General features: G+C 39.3%; 1 protein-coding gene across 1 annotated transcript in view; it reads right to left on the bottom strand.

Moving 5' to 3' along the window:
- Positions 1 to 24,913, bottom strand: part of COX10 (cytochrome c oxidase assembly factor heme A:farnesyltransferase COX10) — a 137,692-nt gene that overhangs the window by 12,133 nt on the left and 100,646 nt on the right. The window contains exon 6 of the mRNA XM_077166053.1: positions 4,759 to 4,991. Within this exon, the coding sequence (XP_077022168.1) occupies positions 4,759 to 4,991 (233 nt within the window). The remainder of the gene's footprint in view (positions 1 to 4,758; positions 4,992 to 24,913) is intronic.

The raw sequence follows: 24,913 nt of genomic DNA, 5'->3' as shown, positions 1-24,913 counted from the left end.
AATTTCTATGATAAATCTCTTTTTATATATACTTTCTGTTGGTTGTGTTTCTCTGGAGAGTCTGAATGAGACAGAGAATGACCCCAGCAGCTCCCGCTGGTTGCACCTCTCCAGTTCAGGCTCTCGCACTGAGTGTATGGCCTCCCAGTTTCTCTTGCGTATTGTACTTGCTTCCCCTCAACCCTGACCCTTCCACCTAATTGTCTTACTTATTACCAGTACAGCTCAATAAAGTATTCCAAAGACTTCCCTATTCATAAGCTTTTCCATGGTGATCAGTCTTTGGGGGATCAAAGTAAAATGGCTTGGAGATGCTAAAGAATTAAGTAAAGAAACATTTTTTTGGCTATTCTTTTCTCAGAAGGGTTATTCCTTTCCAAACAGTCATGTCTTATAAGAGCCCAGATTAAAGATGTAACCTCTGAATTATACAAAGGACAACCATTGCACATCTCAAATAATACCATCTGCCCCCCTGCCTTGCCCAAATCCCTGGGCATTTTCAAGGTATTCTAGTGGCTAGAGCTCTCTCTGGTTCCACTTTTGAGATATACTATACTTTAAGATCCACTTATTTGAAAAGATAGAACAAGACAGAGCTCTAGCCATCAGAATACCTTGGAAATATCCCAGGATTTGGGTGGGGATGGGGGATGAGTAGAGGGTATTATTACAGAGGTACTGTTGATATCATTTGCATTATCTGGGAACTTGTTTGCGATATAAATCTCAGCTCCACTCCAGATTTAATGAATGAACATCAGGAAAGAGACCAGAACTGTATTTTTTTTTCTTTCTTTTTTTTTACATGGGCAGGCACTGGGAATCGAGCCTTGGTCTCCGGCATGGCAGGCAAGAACTCTGCCACTGAGCCACAGTGGCCTGCCCCTAGAACTGTATTTTAACAAGGCCTCCAGGTGATCCTGAAGTTCTCTGAAATTTGAGAACCCTGTTTTAGACTTTAGTGACACCATAGGTAAAGTCTCATAGAAGGCCTTATTATTTAAAGTCCATCCTTAAATCCCTAAGGGTATGAGTTTTTCAGGCAATGCTGTCTAAACGACCCTTCTGTGATGATACAAATGTTCTATATCTGTAGTGTCAGTGTGGTGGTTACTAGTCACACATGGTTTGGGGCATCTGAAACATGGTTAGTGGGCTGCAGGAACTGAATTTTAAATTTTATTTAATTTTAATTTAAATGTAAATAGCCACATATGGAAATGTCTACCATACTGGACAGTACAGTTCTAGAAGATGACTAAACTATATTAGATGATATTCAAAGTAGTTCCTAAAGTCCCAGCAATCAAGAACTCTAAAATATATTCTCTTAGATTCTATCTTATTTCTTTGTATTTCTTCCTCCAGATAGTACCGTGTACATAACAAATGTTCAATAAATGTTTGGCAATTAACCTTGGAATCATTTTGTTTTGTCATCTGTAAAAGAGAAGGCACCTCTTCACTGATTCATCCCTTCATTCCTTCACTGGAATATTTACTGCTTGTAGTAGGATGAACTACATACCCCAGAAAAATCATGTTCTTAATCTTTACCCATTTCTGTGGGTATGAAACCACTGTAAATAGAACCTTTTGAAGATGTCAGTGGCCAACTGAATCAGGCTGGGCTTACATTTATAAATGGAATGAAATTCAGACTTAGAGAGACAGTCATGGGAAGAAGCCAGAATTCAGTGGGGCCCAGAGGAGAGAGGAGAAAACAATGCCCATGTGCATCGCCATGTGACAGAAAATCTAAGAACCAAGGATTACTGGCAGCCAGCCCCAGGATGCCACAATCTTCAGGGAGAAAGCACTGCCTTGAAGATACCTCGATTTTGGACTTCTATAGCCTCAAAAACATGAGTCAGTGAGTTCCTGTTGTTTAAGCCAACCCACCTTATGGTGTTTGTGATCACAGCTAAGATACTGCTTATCTCAAGTTCTAAATGACAAATTAATGTTTTTGAAACTTTTTTGAGGCAGCTTAAAGTGCTATGTAGAGAAGTATTACTCTTTGTGTATAAACTTGATAAGGCTTCTGGCATGTGACTCGCACTGTTGTGAATTAGAATTCAGTTATTGTGTGACCTGCAATGTACCCTAAAGATTTAAGAAAAAAGGATATAATAGAAGTCAACCTCAAAAACTGCCAAAGGAAATTATTCTTTGTGGTAATACAAATTTTTTAGACTGCTCTGCTTTATACCAGGTTTTGCTCAGGTAGATAATGGGTTTCATTTTTCAAGATAAACATGTATTTGCCTTCTGCTATCTAAACAAGATTTGGCCTAGTCCTTAGCTGTCCATCATTAATGAGTTTGTATAAGAATGTGGATTACAGAAAACTACATCCAAATTAAAAAAATATATATTTTAAGCTTTAACAGTTTAGCTAAGTTCAGACGGTCCCTGCTAAAATATGGTTCCTGTCCGAATGTGGACTCCTAAGTGGATATACATCTAAAGCTCTTTCTCTCTTTGGCCTCTGGGATGCAACTCGGTCTACAAAGGCCTTAGCTCAGACTCTGCACAATAAGAGGGGCTGGGAGAGCAATCAGGGCCTATAACCCACAGCCAGAACCCGGGTGCCAGAATCCTGCACAGTAGAGACCACGTGATCCAAGGTTGGATTGAACTGCCTTCCCTGCATGTCCCAGGGGGCTAGAAGTACTTGGCCTTGACCCTGGCCCTGCCTGGGACTTCCCAGACAGAAAGGCCCATTTTTGGTGCTTTGTTCCTATATGTTGGATTTGGGGAGACTGAATAGGGTTCTGGCACTCCTCACAAGGCAAGAGCTGTCTCCATTAGATGGGGAGGTGGCCTAGCCAAGGAGTTCAAAGGGCCAAAGTAGAGCAGTGCTTTTAGGACAGAAGGATCCCACAGGAGGCTAATCTGGGGAGTGATTCTTTTTCTTTTATGGTGTCCACCTTGAATGTCTGTGTGTTATTCACCAGCTTTTTGAGAAATGCACTGAGGGTGGAGGGGGTAATTGGGTTTGTGCAGAGAGGGGTTTGAGTCAAACTGAGTCAAGGCTGGGGTTCCGGAAGGAGGTAAAAAGGAAGACTCTGACTCGGAGTGGGGGGATTGGTGGCATGCACATGTCCTTCTAGGATTAAAGACTCATAAACCAAGGGGAAAACTCAGACATCATCTAGACCAGGGATGGCAAATCCATGCCTTCCACCCTCACCTCCCTCACCCAGCACAGACATCACCAATGGGTCAAGTGCTCTTTCTCACCAAGCCCGAGTATCTTATAGTCTTCAAGATAGCAGCCAGGTGAAAACTACAAATTGCCCATAGTTTGCAAATGCAATCAAACCTCATGACCTTTCTTGGTCTATAATAATCCATTCACCATATGAATTAGGAATATGTTATGACAACAATAGTATTATCTATCATGAACTGAGCCCTTATTTAAGTCCCGCCACAGCTAATATGGTGGCACTGGGATTCAGACATGGGCAGTGCTGCTCCGGAACCCATGCTCCTGTCTGCTCTGTCACACAAGGCTGAGACTCTGGAGTGAGGCTTATCAAAGAGCAAGAAACACTTCAAATGAGCACATGTGTTTTACAATAGTGTATCAGTATGTTCATTAAAAGCCAACATTCACAGGATATTAAAACCTTTCCCCAACAAAGACATTAGCATGTTCTAAGAGACAATAATGGGGAAGGTGTAGTCAGTCTGGTAGGTTTGCCAAATCAGAGTGTAAGAGCTTTTATGAAAAGTTTCAGAAATGGGGCCCACAGGGTAATAGTTTATGGTCAATGCGTTTTGATCTCTCATGTGAAAAATATGTACTTACATATATTGCAGGAAACCTCACCACTTCCTTCCTAAGTGTTGGTCAAAAACACTAATTACTGACTAATTAGACTATGAAACTTCCTCTTATAGAAGGCAAAAATGAGCTATTTTTACCCCACCAATTTAGGTGGGACATACCACCAAAAAAACGTAGCAATGTTTCAATGGTCTTATTGTAAGCAGCATGGACAATGTAAATAAATCATATAAAAACAAATGAGGAACTAATGAAAATAATCTGTTTTTGCCTAAGCTGGGGGAAAGAACCCACTTCTGGGGAATAAAGTGCTAATGGAGGCAGACTGCCAATGAGGTCCGGGCTCCTTCAACAGCAGAGCTAAGGCCTGGCACCAGATGCCTTCTCCATGAAGTGGAACAGCTTAACTGAATCGGCTGGTCCTAACTTGACTTAAGTTATTATTATTATTTTTTTATTTTTTAGGTGCATGGTCAGGGAATCGAACCCAGGTCTCCTGCATGGAAGGTGAGTATTCTACCACTGAACCACCCACACCCTCCTACCCACAGAAGGCGGTAAAAAGGAAGACTCTGACTCGGAGTGGGGGGATTGGTGGCATGCACCAAAAACCCTGACTTAGTTTTTTATCCTGATTTTCAGGTACTTTCCTTTAATTCTGTGTCACCCTGAGTGGAGGCAGTATTCCTGCCTTTTGCTTTCCCTTAGATATTTCCTATCAGGGAAGCTGTATGTGGTCCCACCTTGGAGCCAGGAATGACATGGTCTCCCTTTGGCTATGTACTTGCCACACGTCAGTCACCTGAGAAATTTGCCAAAACAATTGGTTTGGCAGGCCAGGGGAAGAAGGGTGTCCGTGACTAGTGTGGACTGATGCTCTCACAGAAGCTACGGAGCTCTCATCCCTGGCATCTGTGTTGTGTGTCTCTCAGGAGAGGTGGAACTGAGACACTCACCGGCCCCAAGGCTGCCAGTCGCTGCTGTCCAGCCCATGGCGGGCGGGATGGCCCCCACGACAGCCCCGACCCACGTGTTGGCGATGCTGACCCTCTTCAGTGGTGTGTAACAGCAGGTATACAGGAAGATGTTGAAGGCACCCAGGGCCCCTGTGAGAGGATTCACCCCCCAGGTGAGCAGAGCAACTCCTGGGACAGCACAGCAGGCGGCAAAGGACACGGCTAGCAGCGGGCTGGAAAAGAGAATGCAGAGAGCCATTTTCAGTTCAGGCTGATTTTTGCTGCTGGGCTGAATGCAAAGTCATGGGAGTGAAGAGTCTGGAAGGCAGGACAGGATGCCTTTGGCTTCTTCATTGCTCAGGGGATTCCTTTTTACAAAACTTAAGATAAGGGTTTGCAGGAGCTCTGGCTGCTCTTCTTGAATTTGTCAGCTGGCACTAAAGTAATGGAGGAGTGGAGGTTAGAGAGCCCTGCCTGCGAGTGGGGTTCTGTCCCTTCTTGCTGCACCACCTCTGGGCTCCCCTCCAGTCCTCGTACATGAGAGACGAGGATCTCTCCCTCAGAGAGCTGAAACGAGGGCTAAATGAGATGATACCCGCCAGACACTGGAAAGTATTCTATCTTGTAGTCAGTACTAAATAAGGGATCAATTTGAATAAAACACCCAGAAACAATACCACACTATGTGGGCAGAAAACCAGTGTCTTAGTCCTGGGAGCAGTCCTACCCATTTATTTACAATTTCTTTACAAATATCACCTAATAGTCACAATGAATAACAACAATAAGCCTCAATGAGTGCCATCACTACAGATCTTTAATAAATAATCGGCTCAGCGGGTTACCAGTTACACACCAAGAGTAAGACACTACGTGGCTGCTGATAGCAAGAGCACTTTCAGTCCAATAACTTGGTTGATGGACACTGGACTTTGAAAAGGCAGTAGCATAGTTCTATATATTTAAGTGAAAATTTCAAAGAAAACTATGATGTGTGTGATGATTATAAACCTGGTTCTCAAGAAAGCCTGCTTTTTAAAGCCTTTGTGTGACTCTTGTGAAAGACTTTTTGAGGGTCTAAGTAGATTGGATTTATTGGCTCCTGCTGATATACATGTTTATTTATACTTTCTTAAGAAACTTAAGATTATTCAAAACTTCTTTCTCCTTCTAGAAGCCCTAATGCTGCCTCTGAGTAAACAGTGTGCCTAGCGTTCCATTTGCACAGCAATCCTGCTCATGGATACTGGTTGGGAAGTATCCACAGCTTACTAGCTGGGAAGCAAGCATCACCAGTAGGCAGCTTTCTGTGCTTCTGGGTTTAGCCCTGGCCAGTTCCCTGAGGGAGGGAATCCTTATCTCCACATCCATGAGACACTTTCCATTCCATCCCTAGGGCTGCAGTGACCACTGAGCAGGATGCCCAACATCTATGAGGAAAAGGACCTACTTGTAGAATTATGACAGCTTGGAATGCAGCCTGGAGTGGGGTGGGGGAGGATATCCCACCAGCTGAAAATAACAGGTGAAGTCAAGGTCAATGAGTGTGAAAGCTGGATGCAACGTAACAGAATCTCAGCTCCCACTCTGATACAGTGGTCAGCACTGACTTTATGCCCATGCCTGGACCCACTATGCCCGGAAGATGGAACCCAAGACATGGTAGCTATGATGGGAAAAGAGAACATACAAGGGATATCCTATTGAGATGCTTGTGGCAGAAGAGCTATGAAAAAATACCAGAAAGATTTGATCTGTGGTTACTCTGAATACCAACTTACATGACTGTTCTGGGATCACTGTTCCAGGGCCCCCTTTCCTGAATCCTGTGTTCAGTCACTTCCCCAGACCTCACTGTGATGCTCTCCATCTTTTATTCTGCTTTGTCCTTCCATCACGCCCACCCTGACAACCCCATTTCTGGATCTACTCAATGACTCACTGTTCCTGCTCCTACTGGAGAAAGCTCAATGGGCCCTATTTTGAGACGATGGCTTAACAATACTGGTGCTTTGCAGGAGTTGGTTTCCTTTCTCATTCCACACAGCAACAATTTTACCTCCTCTCCTACCTTCTCAAAGTACAAGCACACTCTAGGCCCCAAGCTAGAGTACGGGATGTGCTTTACTCTTAGGTTACAGGGACAAATGCTCTGATCAGTAACTCCTCACCCTTTTCCCATATCGGGGGAAGAGGCCATGCCCTCTTCTTCGTTTTGAAAGACAGCCCCCATTTTGCTTTTGGCTTCATTTCTGCCCATCATCTTCAATTTCCATTGTCTGCTGACTTCCTGGATTCTCAAGCAAATCACTCTGTTCATATTTCCCTCATGGTACTGCCCGCTTTGTTTCAACACTCTTCAAAGCCAAACATCCTGATAGACTAGAATACACATGTTCTATTTCCTCAGTTCCTCAATTTCCTATTTATGACTCCACCCTACCCTCTGCCACCCTATAAAAACAGATTTCTCTAAGCATCATGCACATCATGGGAATTGGGACCATCTAAGCTTCTTAATAGAGCATGAATTTCTAAGATAAGAGATCTAAGATTAAAGATTTGGAAGATGCTTCTGTGTTGCTGCATCTCAAATATGCCCAAAAGGGAAAATTTAGATGACTAAAAAGCAGTACAGATATTATGACTGCTATTTTCCTTTCAATATAAAGCAGCTTATAGCTTATAAGAACAGACTGTTTTTTTCTTTTCCTGTGTGACTCTTAAAAGCTACTTTTATTTTGGGTGGAGAAAAATGTGTCTCATAAACATTTTTATTTTTCCTGAATTGGACCTTGTGTAAAAAAAAAAAAGAAAGAAAAAAAAAAAGGTTCACTCCTTCTCCAAGGTCTGTGGAAGCCAGTTGGATTCAGAGGTATTAGTGTTATGAAAAGCCCTTTTAGAAAAGCACACGTGAATTTAATCTATTGAGATAGGCAATTTTATGTGGAAGTTTAGCTTCTGACCCATGCCAGAATCACAGAAACTCATGAGGCTCTATTTTGGTGTTTAAATCAATGTATTCAGGGGTATGAATTAAATTGGGTAGTCTGACAAGCCACGTAAACAAAAACGAGGATATTTACACAGGTAACTGAGCTCATTCTCAGTGTTTCTGGATGCCTGAAGGAGCCCATTTTCCTCCAACTAGGAGAAGCCCTGAGCAGTCGCTTTTAGGACTTTCTCATATCAAAGGCAAAGCAAAGATGCTCCAATTGCAAACTGCGCATTTTTGTGTGGTGTGATGCATCTATTTTTTTCACATGTTATTCTTAAAATAATATATATATTCATTTCGGAAAATTTGAAACTATGGAAAATCACAAAGGAATTCTAAATTAAGTTTCAGAAGAAACATATTGGTTCATATCTTTCTAGCCTTGTTTCTAATGCAGATACTACTTATAAAGTAACTGAGAACATACCAAAAGATGGTTTTGGTTACCTGCTTTATTTCAATAAATCTTGAAAATCTCCCCATGTCATTATGTATTCTTTTACATCATAATTATTTACAACTAGCAGTCTATTCTGTGGAGATGCCACAATTAATACCATCAATATATGCTTTTTAGAATTTAGTATATTTCCTTTCACTTCATTAGAAATCATGTTGAGATAATATCTTACAGGAAAATCTTTTGTTCACAGCTATGATTAGTGAGGATAAATTTTTAGAGGTGAAATTGCTGAGTTGGACAATGTGTGCTTTTCAGGGATTTTGTTATGTACTGCAGAGCTGATACCAGTTCACACTCCCATCGGTACGAGAGAGCCCTTTTCCATGATCCTGTACCCACAAGGCTACGGCATTAAAGACGAAGCAATGCAAAAACAAAACGTTGCCAAAAGAATAGATGAAAAATGGTATTAGTTTCTTACAAAGCCTTAAAATGAACAAAGTAAAACAATTTTACTGCGATAGTATTACTCCCATTTTACAGATGAGAATCTGGGCTCCCTGCAGGTTAAATAACCTGGAAACAAAACCTGTACTCAGGTTTATCTGTTGCTTTATCCTTTTAATCCAGAGCTTCCCAACCGATATGTGGGGACCTACTGGTGTCACAGGACATGCTAATTACTTGGTCAGCTGGTCAGGGGAGGCTGGAGTTTTTAAACCTTCAGCTGGGTGCAGCCTCCAGAGCTCAAAATCATCTTCGGTTTACCCCATAGAACAGAAAGACCAATTCTGTATTGTATTCCTTGACATAAAAACAAAATGAAACGAAACAAAACAAAAACGACTGGGAAGTACTAAATTAAAAAAAAAAAAGTAAAAAAAGAAAGAGCACTTTATACAGTTCTGAGATACAGCTGTAAGCAAGACTGCAGTGGCCCTGGGCTCTCACACGGAGGGAGATGACTCTGACTCCTGCGTGGGGGTAGGGGGTGGACAGTGGTTTCTAGGGAGAAGTGGAGTTTACACTAGGACCTAATGGGTATGGGTAGGAGATGGGCAAAGAGAGTCTCAGTCTGGGAACAGCGTGCGAGGGGCCAGAGGTAAGACCTTTAGGTGAAGGGACGGAAAGGAGTTCACAGACCCAGAGCGCTGAGTGTCAAGAGAGTTGAGAGTTCCCCAGGCTGCCTGAAGACACTAGAACATTGCCTCTCGGCAAACGCAAAGTCAACCAAGTTTCCTCTTTGTTTTTTAAGTGGGGGGGGGGGGGGGGGGGGGGCAGAATTTGCTGATTTGCAAGGATCACTCTGCTTGTTTGATGATGTTCAGCAAAGACAAAAGCAAGAGAGAAGTTCACACTGGGCATTATCTAAGAAAAAGAATTATGAGCATGCTATGGTATATTTTTTATCTGATGCTTAGTTGAAAGACATTTTTACAAATCTTTGCACATTTGCTTAATTAACTCTAGTCTGAAATAAGGCGGAATGTAGATAGAGCAAGCAAAACTTTTAGTTAGAATCTCCATATACAATGTAGGAATACATCTGCAAAAGGAGCCAAGGATCTTTCTTTGAAACTGCAAGTAAGAAGAGAACTAGCAGTGATAAGTGTTCCAGGACAAAGAGAAAATATATCAGGCAGTATCTGGGTGAGTTTCTAAAGTACGCTTTACCATGACATTTCAAAATACCATGGTAATATTTAAGTTGTTTACATTTGGCTGTTTTAATAAAGAGACATAGTTCTGATATAGAAAAAGATTATTTCTCATCTCAGTTTAGCACAACTCTGACTTTTTGCCTTAGCGCTCAGAAAATGTGGTTAGAGCTAAATGTGAAAGAGCAGAAGTGCAGTTTCGTCAAGGATAAACTTACTATTTTAGGCCAATTATTCAACATACTCTTTCTCCTAATCATGCCATCCAGCCCTTGATCAAAGAACTGATCTGCTTTTTCCAAATCCCTAGATGGACTTTGGAAAGTATCCTGAACTTGATACACATACACACACAGTTCTCCTTTCGTCACTTATTCTTTACTTAAAACTGCTTTTCACATTTTTTTCTTTTATTGTTTTCATTGGTCTTTTTATTCTTTCATCATTTAAATTCCTTAGCAGTCCACATATATTCCACAGAGTGCCACTCTGAGATCTGGTTTCTAGAGGCAGGACGAGGAGAAGGGAAGCTAAGCAGGTTTCTTTGGCTCAGAGTGGCCATGGGGCAACTTTCAGGGAGAGAGATGAAACTAGAGAGGAACAATCCTGATAACTGCTCATTCTGGGTGAAGGATATACTGACGCTTATTGCACTATCTTTTACTTTTGTCTCTTTGAACATTTTCATAATAAAAACAATATTTTTAAAATGCTTTAAAATTCTGTATTACTACTATGATTACATTCTGATTTCCTTGTGGTAGTATAACTAAGCATCCAGAACAAGCAGTTTGTGTTATAGTTCTGCCTCTGAAGTTAACAAGCTATGTAAACTTAGCAAATTATGCAATCTCTCCGGTCCTTAGTTTTTCCAACTGTAAAGCGAGGACATCTTCAGACTCTTCAGAATAAGGCAGGTAACTGGCTTAGGCCAAAAGGCTCAGTAACACCACACAGGGTAGCCAGGGGTTCTACTCCACATAGCTGTGTAATCTTGAGGAACTTATTTAACTTCTTGGCCTCAGTTTCTTTATCTGTAAAATGGGAGATATTCACTTCACAGAGCTGTCGTAAGAATTGAATGTGATAATGTAAATAAAGCACTGAGCAGAGTCCTCACTAAGGGAACACAGTGTTCATTTGGTGGTTTCATTCTTCATGTAAACTTCTCACTGCTTACACAGCCAGTCACTGTTAAATGTGGGTATGAAAAAAGAGAAAAAAGTCGATTGTGATGATAAAAAAAATATTTATTCCTTCTAGCCTCCTATATTCTGGAACAGCTAGAAGGAAAAATCTGAGAGGCTCGTATGGTAGCCCATGACAAACTCTGGGATCTGACCTACTTGTTGATGAGTGCTCTGAAAATTAATTCTTTTTTATTTCCTTGCTTTGTATATAGGTTATATTATAAAATAAAAAAAGTTAAAAATATGGGTATGCAGTAGTGAACAGAACAGATAGAAGAGTTTGTGTTAGAAGGAAGAAATTAAACAAACGCAAGTACACACAAAATCTCAAATGGTAAAAACTGCTACAAAGAAAAGAACAGGTGAAATGAGACAGAATTACAGGGAGGATCTATTTAAATGGGGCTGATAATCTTGCAATAAATTATACACGTCCATTCATTTTTTCAATCTTATAAAGAGTGATGGACATATTAGACTATGGAAAGATAAGTACATTCCAAAATTTCACTTTTTAATTATAAATTATAAATACATATCGTGGTGCAGTGGTGGCTCAGTGGCAGAATTCTTTTTTTTTTTTTGCATTAAAAAAATTTATTTATTAATTAAAAAATAAACAAAATAAAACAACATCCATTATCAGTAATTCACAATATCATCACTTAGTTGCATATTCATCATTTCTTAGAACATTTGCATCAATTTAGAAAAAGAAATAAAAAGATAACAGAAAAAAGAAATAAAACGATAACAGAGAAAAAAAAGTTATACATACTATACCCCTTACCCCTCGCTGTCATTGATCACTAGCATTTAAACTAAATTTATTTTAGCATTAGTTTCCCCTATTATTTATTTTTATTCCATATGTTCTACTCCTTTGTTGACAAGGTAGATAAAAGGAGCATCAGACACAAGGTTTTCACAATCACACAGTCACATTGTGACAGCTGTATCATTATTCAATCATCCTCAAGAAACATGGCTACTGGAACACAGTTCTACATTTTCAGGCAGTTCCCTCCAGCCTCTCCATAACATCTTGAATAACAAGATGATATCTACTTAATGCATAAAAGTAACCTCCAGGACAACCTCTCGACTCTGTTTGGAATCTCTCAGCCATTGACACTTTGTCTCATTTCCTTCTTTCCCCTTTTGGTCGAGAAGGATTTCTCAATCCCTTGATGCTAAGTCTCAGCTCATTCTAAGGTTTTTCTCAACCCCTTGATGCTGAGTCTCCGTTCATTCCAAGATCTCTGTCCCACGTTGCCAGGAAGGTAGTGGCAAAATTCTTGCCTGCTATGCTGGAGACCTGGGTTCGATTCCCAGAGCCTGCTCATGCCAATAAAACTGGGGGGGGGGGGGGGGGGGGGATGCTTTGAAGCTTATTTCTATTAATAATTAAAATGGCAAGCTTTTACTTTCAATAACTCTGAATGAACAATAATTTCATTATGTCACATTACAAGGAAAAAATATATATATGCCAGCATGAGGAAGAAAGTGGATTGATCATAAGCAAGATGTTTTTCTAAAACGTTGCTGGTACTTTTACATATCTGCAACAATAGTTTATTAAGAACACAGAAACCAATATTTGAGTAGTTCTCACTGAAATGAATATATAGAGGAAAAATCAGAAAAGCAGGTGAATAGGGTGTTGATGATGTTACAAAAAGTTCTAATTTTCAATAAAACAGAATAAATGTGTGATTGAGGAGAACAGCACTACTTGATAGGAATGGGCAGAAGAGATCCAGCAATTTCCTTGAACTCAAAATATTTCTTCCTACTCATTCACTTACCCACACAAATAGGTTCATGGTATGTGATGAGGGCTGAATGATGATTTATTTCAAAACTTTTATATGCAAACAAATTACATTTTAAATTGAGATATCTTTCTACTGAGCATCAGTGAATGGGATCGTTCTACTTCTGACTTTACTGCCCAAGCATCCTACAGAGAAGAAACAAATACTCTAAAAATAGAGGAAATTTATCAACACATTCCTATGAATTATCCCCCTTTAAAATATAATTCCTTGTTTACTAAGCACGAAAGTTTATGTCGCTCTAACAAAATGGAATCTTTTTTTAGAAATTAGAAACAAATGAGAAGAAAAATACAAGCTTTATTTTGATGACTATTTATTGCACTTAATAAATGTAATTTAAATTACTTACCTTTTAAATAACTTACTGGAGAAACACGACCTTTTTGTTTAAGTAATGAGTCACTGAGGTCTACGAAAGGTTTTATTAAATCAAGAAAGCTTTATATCTTGAACAACTCAGCAGGTAATTCGTTTACACAAAAATTAATCTCATACTTCTTGGTCATTCTTCCAGAATGAATGACTTTTAAATTACAAAAATAAAATTTTCTTTTTTCAAAACAAAAGAAAACCCCAAACCTTAATCAAACCAATTTAACTTCAATTTCCTGCATAAATCCCACATTTGAGCTTTGACCTGAGTTTCTGGAAAAAGCCTGTACAGATAACTTTCAAAAATTTCTCTTCAGAATCATATGTAGGAGTTTTCTATTTCTGAACATGTATCAAGTTATAGATACTGTCAGTTAGCAGGGGACTGATGTAAATTCAGAATTTAAGAAATTGTGAAGGAAATGAGGATCAGAACATATTTCAAAAGAAAATTAAGAAAATTTCAAAATTTTTAATGTATTAACAAGAAATGCAAGATAAAGCCAAGATTTTTGGCATGATCATTTTCAGAACATGGGGATTTTCTTAGATTAAGAAAAACTTTATGTTTCCATTGAGAAAACAAAGCTGGTATAAGCTAAATGAGTTTTTGAAAATCAACGGAAAGAATTTTATCACTCTAACAGCCGGCATTTACAAAAGCTAAAGTGAACCTTTCACTGTTAACCTGCGAGAGTCAAGCTTCTAAATTCAGGGAGAAGTAAATGGTAAATCTATTCGCTACATCAACTGGGCTTAAATTAAGGATGAAGTATTTGTACAAAGACTCTGGAACTCACGATGAGAGAAGAGTCCCATGCATAAAACTTAGTTTTCAGTGTGTTGTTCTAATCTCTTAGTCTATTTTTCAAGCTCCTTAAGGGCAGGGATCACTCTCCGAATTCCTCCCTTTCCCCCTTCCAAAACGCCTAGTGAGGACTGCCTGCTAGTGGGAGATGCTTCCTTTTTTCTGGTTGAACCAGATGATTTAAATCTCTAACCTCGCCCCCCAGTTTTAATGTATAGGACTATATATATATAATATATAAAAGCAACTTTGTTTACCTAGACAAAATTGGGTCAATGAATTTTAAAACTTTAATGAAATATAATTCATAAAGAGTGGATTTAGGAAATGAAACTATTCATCCCATCAGTTTAGCAGACTAGATGGGAGCTGCGAGCCTGTGCAGCTATCCAGAGGTGTAAATGCTTACCTCTGATTTCATCTCCTGTACCTCCCTTGGGATCAGAACCTTTGGTCTAGGACAGGGTTTGTGCAAACTCGGATATCTTACAAAGGAGTCAAGTATGCCTACTTAAAAAAAAAAATAAGAGTGGCAAGGACTGTAGGAACTGCTTCTCAGGTTTGGCTGGCTGATACCATGGGGGATGTGCAAAGGAAGCGCAGAACCCTGGACTTATTATGAACATTTTTCTATTTTTAAATGTTGGTAAATAAGGCAAACTGTTGGAAGGCACAGAAGGCTAAACCAAAAACGCCTCTTAAGGATCTGGGGTGCTGGCCGCTGTTTTGAAATTTTTGGCCTAGGTCGAAGATCTTTTTATGTGAAGAAGTGTCCACCTAACTTTGCTCACACAACTCTGCCCTGGAATTGCCTCCTACCCCCTGATTCAGCACCTACTGCCAATACTCTCACTATCTTTTTTGGGGGGTAGGGCTGGGAATCAAACTCAGGTCTCCTGCATGGCAAGAGAGGTATACCACCCCATACACCTTTCCCTGCTATCTTCTCTATCTCCAATTCTCACACGTCCTTTAAGACTCAGTGTGGTCATGAAAACAACTCCTCCAAGAACATTTTCCATCTTCTCTCACCCTTCTTTCCTTCCTGCCACATCCTTTACCCCTGTCCATGGTCCAAATGCCAGTATCCTGGGCTCTCACAACACTTCTTAGTCCCTATGCTGAGATGATGCATCACCTTACCTGCCCATTGCACCATACCATGTTTTTTTAGTTGTGACTCTGCTTTATTCATCTATTCATCTTTCTATGGTACCTACGATTGGTGCCCAAAGACCTTTAAGAGTATTTGAACTGAACTTTTTAAGAGAGAATACTACCTTAAGATTGCCCCTCACATCACACCCATCAATGGGAATAACATTTGATGGTTCTCAAATCTTTTCATATAATTTTACTTGAAAGGAGAGGAAACAAAGTGATGGAATATTACACTAAATGACCCTACGTTATTAATAAGAAGTGTCAGTTCCTGCTACATATTTCTCAAGTGCCTACAAGGGATAGACTAAGTTATTATTACAGCTAACTCTTAAGTTCGTATCTATTAGAATATCTAGAACTCAGATATAGTTTTTTTTGGTTAAAAAAAGGAAATGGAATGGTAAAATACCACATTCCCAGGACTGCTGTCCACAAATATTCAAAACTCATAATGCTTTTTCTTATAACACGGAGAGAAAGAAATATAACTTTAAGAAAAATCCCTGATGAGGTGTACAAAACCTTTTTGTGGGCTTTTTCATACCATGGTTCATAATATTTTTTACCTTGAGAATAAATTTCTGTTTATTAGCACTGCTATTATTACACTGAGACCAAATTTGTTCTTCCTGCCACTTCACATGACTGGTAATGCTAAAAAAGAAATTTCTATACTTATAAAATGTTTATGTTCTTATTACATTTGCAATATATACACACCAAGAAACTAATCATAACAATCCTTAGGAACCCTGCAGAGTTTTAGCAGAGCAGGGGATGTGTGTGTTAGAGCAGTGTGAGTGCGTGATGGATAATATTCACAGCTCCCCAACAGCCCACACAATGTTTACATTTGCTTAAGTGCTTACTGGTAAAACCTTCAGTAAATTTGAAAAATGTCTCCTGTAAATCCCTATAATACTTAAGCTAAACCCTGTTCCTTAAGTTAATAATGCCAACTAAACAATCCGTTTCATTTCTAAAACTCAATCTTCGTCATTCATTTAAAAACCAGGTATTGGCTGACCCCTATTTGAAGTGTTTTAATTTATCCTCTCTAAATAACCTTTCACTTTACTCTTATCCATCGCCCCTGCTTACAGCCCCCACCTAAAGCTTACAAGTATGGATCACTCTCATCTGATTCATTAAGTTGGAAAAACTAATGCTGACATGCTTTATTTCCTTGTCAACGCTACCAGGCCAGAAAATGGATAATATAAAGGAGACATAATCAAAATATGACACCTTTTCAAAATAGCGATGAAGGAAAGCTCAGGCCCCACTGCCTGCACAAAGCTTTCACAGGCCCCTCTGGTCCGTCTCTTTATCTTCTTTCTCTGACCTGCACAGAACTTGTTTGTATCACTTAATTCATTTCATTCAACACATATTTATAGGTTGCCTTGTTCTGTCTGCTAAGCATTTTCTGCACTTGGTTAATTTTTTTTCACCCAGATTATCCGCTTTCTGAGCATCAAGAAATGAAATAAAATGAAACTGACAACGATGGTCATATTATAGGTCATCAATAAATTCTCAATGAAGTGAATTAAAAGAAGGAAAGTATTTAATTCTAAAACACACAGAAGAAACATTGTATTTTGACATTCTTAAAAAAAGATTACTGTAATTAGCAAAGACCAGGAAAAAGTTTATTACCTAAGAAATATATGAGTAAGACATCCCAAAACAGATGGCAAATTAGAGGTGTCTCTATTCCTCTGTCCTCTCTGAAAACAATAAGAACATAAAAATCCAACTCTGATGGAACTAGGAAGCACTCCTAGAGAAGGGCTGCCAAATACAGTGAAAAAAGAGAAGATCCTGAGATAGGAGGCAAAATATAAGACCCAGACAACGTTAAATTTCAGAATCTTTTCCTTAGGATTTAAATTATGAAACATGGAAAGAATTTAGCATAAAGTATGTGTGTTCGGGGATAGATACAGCTAGAAAGTTGCAAAGTAGAATCAGGCTGTGAATTTCACACTGGATCAAAGTGCTAGCTGAAGTTAATAAGAAGCACAAACTACAGGTAAGAGAGGAAGTATTCAATGGGTAGGAAGTCAGAAAGAACAAGCTCTGGGAGGAGTAGCCTTATATATTTGGTGTGACACCCATTTCCCTAGCCACAGAGAAGTGGGCAAGGAATGGAATATCTGGTCCAAGTTTGGGCAAACACATTTTCTCTTAAAAGTCTTTGGAATTGAAACAGAAAACTCAACAGGAAGATCTTGCAGCTAAGGCTGAGGTTGCCATTTTGATGCTGAGTCAAATTGAGAGGAAGAGGATCAGAAGAGTCAACATGCAGCAAGAGAAAAATCGAAGCTGAAGTACTGAAAAAAGAAGACATGTAGAGGGACGGTGGATGTTAAGGAGCAACTGGTAAGTCACGAGTGGGCCACACTTTCCAGAAGTTTGGCTATAAAAGGAGAAATAAAAGATTAATTAAAGGGAGCAAAAGGTTAATCTAACAACTATTTCTGGCTAAACCAGAAGGACCACCTCTCCAAATATTAAGCCAGAAGAAAAGGACCCAGTGGGGCAGTGGGATTTGTAGAGGTATTGGGAGAGGCCACAGTGAGTGTCTTGCCAAGCAATCTGCTCTCAGGCAAGTTGTTCTTTAGGTCAGCACTTGGAAGATTATGAGGTAGAAAAGGGGTCCCAGGCTAATGGGTACCCAACAACCTCCAAAAATGGATGTTAGACTTTTGGCAACTAATTTGCTATGGAAAAATACTTGGTATCCTCATAAGAAGAATGGACATGGTCTTAGGAAGAAATACTGGGGACATTCACTTTAACCACTCCTCTTTCTCTGGCTCATCCCCTAGACCACTCTAAAACTACTACCCCCCTTTCATCCAAGTAGGGTCAGTGTTATAAGCAGACATGGGGCTTCTTTAAGTGGAAAGAGTTCAAGGACATTGGATACCTGCATGATATGTAAGAGGAGGAGGGAAGGGAATAAGTCACTAGTAGTAAGCATATAAAAATGAGAGAGAAATAAGAAGTTCAGAGAGGTCAAAGACAAACTACTTCTTGATTCTGCCTATGACAAGTTCTGCTGTCACACACGTGCATCCAGATTACCAGAAGTTATAGATATCTTAGGCTGCTCTGTGACTGTGCCTACACTGAGTTTAAAGGCAAATGATGCAATGGTCGGGGTCCAAGTTAACAGGGATAAACCCTGTAGAGAGGAACTGATAGCAGAGATTAAGACAGCTCCATTATGGGCCCTCTGCAGAACTTTTCTCCAGACTTCCTCAGATGCAGTTGGAAGAGCTCTTTAGCCAAATGCGCTGTGATCTGTGTGCATCTGGGATGCTTCCTAATGTGTTGTGATATACAATGTACTCACATTCATCAAGTGACCCCCAAGCCATTAAAGACTCCGATAAATAATTCTACCCCAAAGGCCCTAGAACTGAAGTAAAAAGCAGAAAGTCACAGGGTCAAGTGTTTGCACAGAATTATGTTTGGTAAATATAAACTGCAAAAGGATATTTTGGTTAACCACCACAATTATTGTAAGGCAACAGTTTCCTTTGGAATAGACAATCAGAATAGTTAATAACCTCTTGTGTCCCTGGGAGAGTCAGGATGAATATAAACATATCATCTTAGCAAAAAAATGCTTTTTCTTTCCACTATTGAAGAAAACAGGAAAAACAGTATTTTCCCAAAGAGGACAAGGTAGACAATCCCCCCTCCAATCTCTTTTTTTAAAACTATAAGTGATACCTCAGACATATCAGCATCTTATATAGGTAGTTGATAGATAATTAAAACTTAGGTACTGTCTTCTGTATTCTCCTTGGATAAAGAAACAAACAATAATGCAATTTCATAGACTTTACTCTCATTAAATGGTCTATTAGCCATAAAGATTTCCCCCACTGATTCTAAAAAAAAAAATATGGAATATTTCTAGGCTACTGAAAATGCAAAGGCGATATTATTACTGTAATTGAATATTTAAAAAATAGCCAATTATCTGACTGCTGCTTGTTTGTTATATATATTCAACATCATTTTCTCCATCTTCTCAAACACATACACAAAAGGCAGCTCAGTAAAAAGAAAGGCAAACTGAAAGCAGGGATTCAAACAGATATATTGATATTCAGAGGAGGCTTAGTCACAGTAGTCAGAGGGTAGAAACAATCCAAGTGTCCAACAGATTAGTGGATAAACAAAATGTAGTCTATCCATACGATGGAATATTATTCAGCCATAAAAAGGAATGAGGCGCTGATACATGCTACAACTTGGATGAGCCTTGAAAATGTTATGCTAAGTGAAAGGAGCCAGACACAAAAGGACATATACTGAATGACTAAACTTACATGAAATACCCAGAAGAAACAAATTCAAAAACATAGACTAGAGTAGAGATTACTGGGGGCTGGAGAGAGGAGGAACAGACTTACTGCTTATGGATTCAGAATTTGTTTGTGGTTATGAAAAAGTCATGGTAATAGATGGTGGTATGCAGTGTAACACTGTGAATGTAGCTATTGCCACTGAATTGTACACTTAAATTTTAATAAAGATATGAAAAAAGAAAAAAGACAAACAGTACAAGAATGTAAAAGGACTGAGTACATTTCCTTGAAACACAGTGGAGCTGCACTTTAGTCAGCTTATTTAGGTCAGCCCTAAGGTGAAAAATACTATATTTAACATTATCCTTCAAAATCCCCTTAGGTCATCCATTAAAGTACAAGGTGAGGTTATGTATATTCTATTGCAGAAAATAACTGCAATGCTCTCTAAAGTTTGAGAATCACTGCATTCAATTAAAGGAGGGAAAGAAAAAGAAAAGTCTATATTTAGTTGGCTGGGCAGTCAGACCACTCTGCCTTGAATATGATTCTCAATGGCGGAGCGGTGGAGGACTGAAAGGATTACTGGTCCCCTGCAGGGTTTAGCCGTTGCTGTTCTAACCTTAATCGCAGATTAAATAGTGAGGTATATTTGTGGTGGAGGCGGTTGTCAGGATTAGACCAGACAGTGGAGTTATACCTTATCTGGAGTTATGCTTTAATGTTTACTTTGTTTCTCTGCCTATGTGGTGCCTGTACGAAGAGCTGCAGAAGTGAAGACAGGTGGAAAGAGCAGAAGAGAGTATTTTTGAGAAGAGGTGAGACTTGCGATATTTCCTAAAGCATGAATTAAAGTTGCATAAGAGAGAAAAAACAGAGAAGGCAAGGGGGAATACGAGCAAAAGCAAAAAAGCAGGGATGATGAAGTTTATTCACAATATAACAGAGAAAGAGGCACAAAGAGGCACATGAATATGTAGTGTACTGGGTGTCAGAACAGAGTTATACACAAAGACCAATGAAAGCATCAAATGATCTGACACTACCTTAATGGAGCATAGAGATTACCCAGGCAATGAAAGACTAAGGTTAGCAGCCATGGCATAATATACAAGGAAGAGTGAAAACGTGAACATAGTGGGGGGTGAGGTTGGTGGACCAGGAGGGACCAGACCCCAGAAGGCCTTGCATGACACAGTACAGGATGAAAAACAAATATTCTGTCTTAAATATGTTTGGAAGACGAAAGAGTTTTAAGCCAGAAACTACTGTGCACATTTAAGGGAGCCCTATCTATCAGCTGAGTGGAAGTTAGATGGAAAGAGGGCTAGAGCAAAAGTAGGGGAATAAGGTGGGCTGCTGTCATAGGAACCCATCTAAAACTGATGATATCTGAAGCTAAAGCAATGGCGTAAGCAGGGCACACATTCAAGGATTAGTTAGGAGACTAAAGAGGTGGCTGAAAACATTTTTCTAACATCACCACAAAGTGTGCCCTATTCTTTTAAGGGTAAGAGGCAATGGAGTATTGTGTGGCTACAGAAAGGAATGAAGTTGTGAGGCATGCAATGAGGTGAACAAACTTGGGGGATATTATGTGGTGCAAAATAAGCTATAAACAAAGAATAAATATTCTATGGTCTCTTTTAGAAAATACTTATAAGAAAATTGGGGCCTAGATTGTAGGCTCTTATTACAGCCACATTTAGTCCAGAGCAGTAAATGTTATTTCTCAATTTTGAGATGCTGTGCTATATATGTATAACTTGATATCTCCCTTGAACTTTGGCTACCTGTGTGACACCGAAGACTCAGAGTTGGAGTTCCACAGCTCTGAAAGTTAGCATTGCTTCATACAACTGTTAAAGAAACTGAAAAAGAGATCAGGCTTCTCAAGTAGAGATAAGAACAAAGTTGACTGGGTTGGGACCAAGGTAAATCAGAATACAGGGGTAAGGATGACCTTGCCTGTAGTTTAGAACTTCACCTACCCAATGAGACCAAAGGAAGAGAGGTTTATTTTGTCCAAAACTTAAATTTTCTGTGGCACATAATCTAACTCAACCTGTCTGGATACCTCATTTAAACAACCCAAACCCAGGGAGCTCAGAATGGGAATGAGGGCTTGTAATTCTGTATAGCTTAATGTAGAACTGGATACCTCCCAGAATATGCTGAGCAGATAATTAAAAAGATAATTGGCAAAATCCCTTGAGGGATAGGAGAAAAAAATATGGAACTATTAAATTTTACCATCAGGGAAACCCCTGATACTGTCTCAAACATTAGGGACTCCCAGGTCAACAGACGAAGCCACTGATCTTGAGGCTTGCTCTTGTGAAGCTTATTTCAGTAAGGGTGGAGCTAAGCCTACCTATAATTAAGCCTAAGAGTTGCCAGATGTGACCTCTTTCTCTCTAAGCACCACTCTGCAAGTAAAATCATTACCCTCCCCTCTACACAGGACATGACATTCAGGGGTGAAAATCTTCCTGGCATGTGGGACATGACTCCTGGGGATGAGCCTGGCCCTGGCATCATGGGATCAACAACGCCTTCCTAACCAAGAAGGGAGAGGTAGTGTAACGGATTAGGGTACTGATGGCTAGGAGAGTTCAAATGGAGTCGAGAGGCTTTTCTGGAGGCCTAGATATTGAAAGGTCTTTACAGCTAGATACTGCTAATTATCCGGGTTTGCCATACCCTAAACAAAACCATTCCTATCAACTAAAGAACACCTAGGGCTCTGTCTGAGATTTCTATGAAAGTTTCATGTACTAAGATTACTTTCCAGAAACCTACAACCCTAGATGGGTTGCTAGAACAGATAAGACCTGAAACACAGAGGAGCCTGCCTCTCCAAGAACATCAACTAGTTCCCTCTCCCTATCCCATATTATTGGCACCTCTTTCCAACATGAAGAAGTTGGAACAGGCATAGTCCAAATACTCCTAAAGATTGGGAGAAGGATCAAAGGAAAAGGAGGAGTTATAAGAGAGAAAATAAGATTTAACAGCTGAGTATGACTGCTGACACATTTTATTGACATTTCTTTTAGTCTCCGATGTCTTGGAGGAATCAGTAGGAAAACCTAAAACCGTGGAACTGTAACCCATACCAAACTCTGAAACCTGTTCTATAACTACTTATTACAATGTACTTTGAAATTTATTGCTTTTTTTGTATATATGATGTATTTCACAATAAAGAATGTTAAAAGTTGAATGCAACTTTAAGGTTAAAAATAAATCAAAACAAAACAGAAACTAAGAGGTGTAAGTTTGGTCTCCCTAAAGTGGTGTTTTTTCCCTTATGGAAAAGGAGACTTTGAGAGACAGTTATGTGGGGTTGTTAAGAACTCAGGGTCTGGAGTGAAATGGAGCAGGGTCAATTCTGAGTTTGCTACTCACTTGCAATAGCATCATAAGCAAGTTACATACTCTCTTGGTGTCTCCAGTCTCCTCACCTGAATATTGGGGGAATTTAACAGCACCTGCCTCATGGTGCCTTAATGAGAATTAAGTATAGATAAAGCATGTAATGCTTATCATTATTATATAACTGACGTTACCCGGAAATTTACAGAATGAAATTTACAGTTCATACTTATTAATGATGTTGTCTGATAAACTTTTCTTGTGATCTTACCATTTGTCCCATATTCTTTTTCCATTAATTCTGACTCTCACTACGTATTTCTCTATTTTATTAAAATAGTCTTCTGATACCTCAAATCTTTTCTGGAATAAAGGCTAAATTAAAGAAGTAAAAAAAGCACTCCCTTCTAAGTCAGCTCTACAAGGCGTTCAGCTCGCACGTCTCCCACCACGTGTCTCTCCTGGAGAGGACTGAGAGCACAGGGAGTGACCCCGTGCACGTGCACAACTGCACCCAGGGGTCCCCACCTGCAAAGGGCTCTTTCAGGGCATCTCCCCGGGTCCTCAACAAATCACAGAACAACTTGTCCATGCATATGTTCCTTAAGTATCCCAATATCACTTTTGCTCTTTAGAATATACTTTTATCCACTTAACTACTAATTTTCAAAATAAACTGCAATTGCTTGAAAAAGCTGATGAAATATACTGCTTCCATAAATGTTTATGGTATGTCTTCAGGGCGGAGAGGAACCAATGTGTACAAAGGCTGAGATAGCTGTCATCAACAAAAGGCTTTCAAAGGATTTCTTCCCAAGACTTAAAATGACAGGGACTCACAGTTTATATACCAAATTATAAAGTACGTTGTGTAAATTCAACAAGGCATATTACCCTAAAAAGAAAATTTCAAATAAATTGGCAATGCTTGAACTTGGTGAATAATGGCTGTTGTGAGCATGAGAATCACCAAAGCTGTGAAATAAATGTTAATGGGTAGCCTGTAAGACTTTCAACCATCACCTTATCGCCACCCACTACCAAACATCTGGGCAGATAATGGATAATATTTTACTAAATTATAATAAATATGACTCAGAAAGATGTAAGTTCTTCTGTCCTAGAACTGTGCTTCTCAATGTGAGAAGATCTGTGCCTCAGACTCCTAATGGACAGCTCCTGGTATCTGTTTAGTAAATTTATATGATTTTTAGTTACACAAATAAGTCTGTAATTATTTTCTTCAGGCCTATAAACTGCCCTCTGAAATATCAATTAAGGTTTATTCCCATAAATAAGATTCTGCCTGGGCCACCCTGCAAACAAAGGAAGAAGTTACAAGTTTAAAAAGACTGAGTGATTGCATTGCAGCCTCTCCTCTAAAAGAGGGGCACTGGCAGTAACAAGCCCTGAGGCCAGGACAATCCCTCCTGTACTCAAAGGCTTTGCTTTTCTGGAGTGGAGGGAACAGACAACATTGGGGAAAGTAAGATGAGCTATTAGTAAAATGTTGAGCCTTTATCTGATTATGGACATTTCAAATCACTGTACTTACTGGGCCTGTTCCCACATTATCCCTGGTTGTAAAGGAGTGTGTGATTTCACTGAGGAAAAATGACTAGACCTGAATTCCAAACAACTCAGAACTCATCTGGGATTTGACTAGTGGCAAGAGCAGCTTTTAGCTTTTGAGATGGGTTATAGGGCTTGCATTCTCACCTCTAAGGATAAACAACTTTACACAAATAAAAGCACTTCTGACAGTTTCTAAACATAAATCCAATACTGAGCTTTGTTTAAACTTTAAAAGGAAAGAAAATATAAGTTAGTTAGGAGGTTTTTACTTTATAGATTTTCACCTGGCTCTGTATCAATCATTCTTTAAAATATAATGATTATTTTAAATTCACTAAGAATTGAATGGTTAAGAACAAGCAATATTAAAAATCATTTTTTGCATAGATTTATATGACTATCTGCATTTGTCTGCTTTACATTTTACTCAC

Source organism: Tamandua tetradactyla, chromosome 6, assembly GCF_023851605.1.
Source record: "Tamandua tetradactyla isolate mTamTet1 chromosome 6, mTamTet1.pri, whole genome shotgun sequence".
NCBI classification, from domain to species: domain Eukaryota; kingdom Metazoa; phylum Chordata; class Mammalia; order Pilosa; family Myrmecophagidae; genus Tamandua; species Tamandua tetradactyla.
This window is presented reverse-complemented; position numbering and strand designations above follow the sequence as displayed.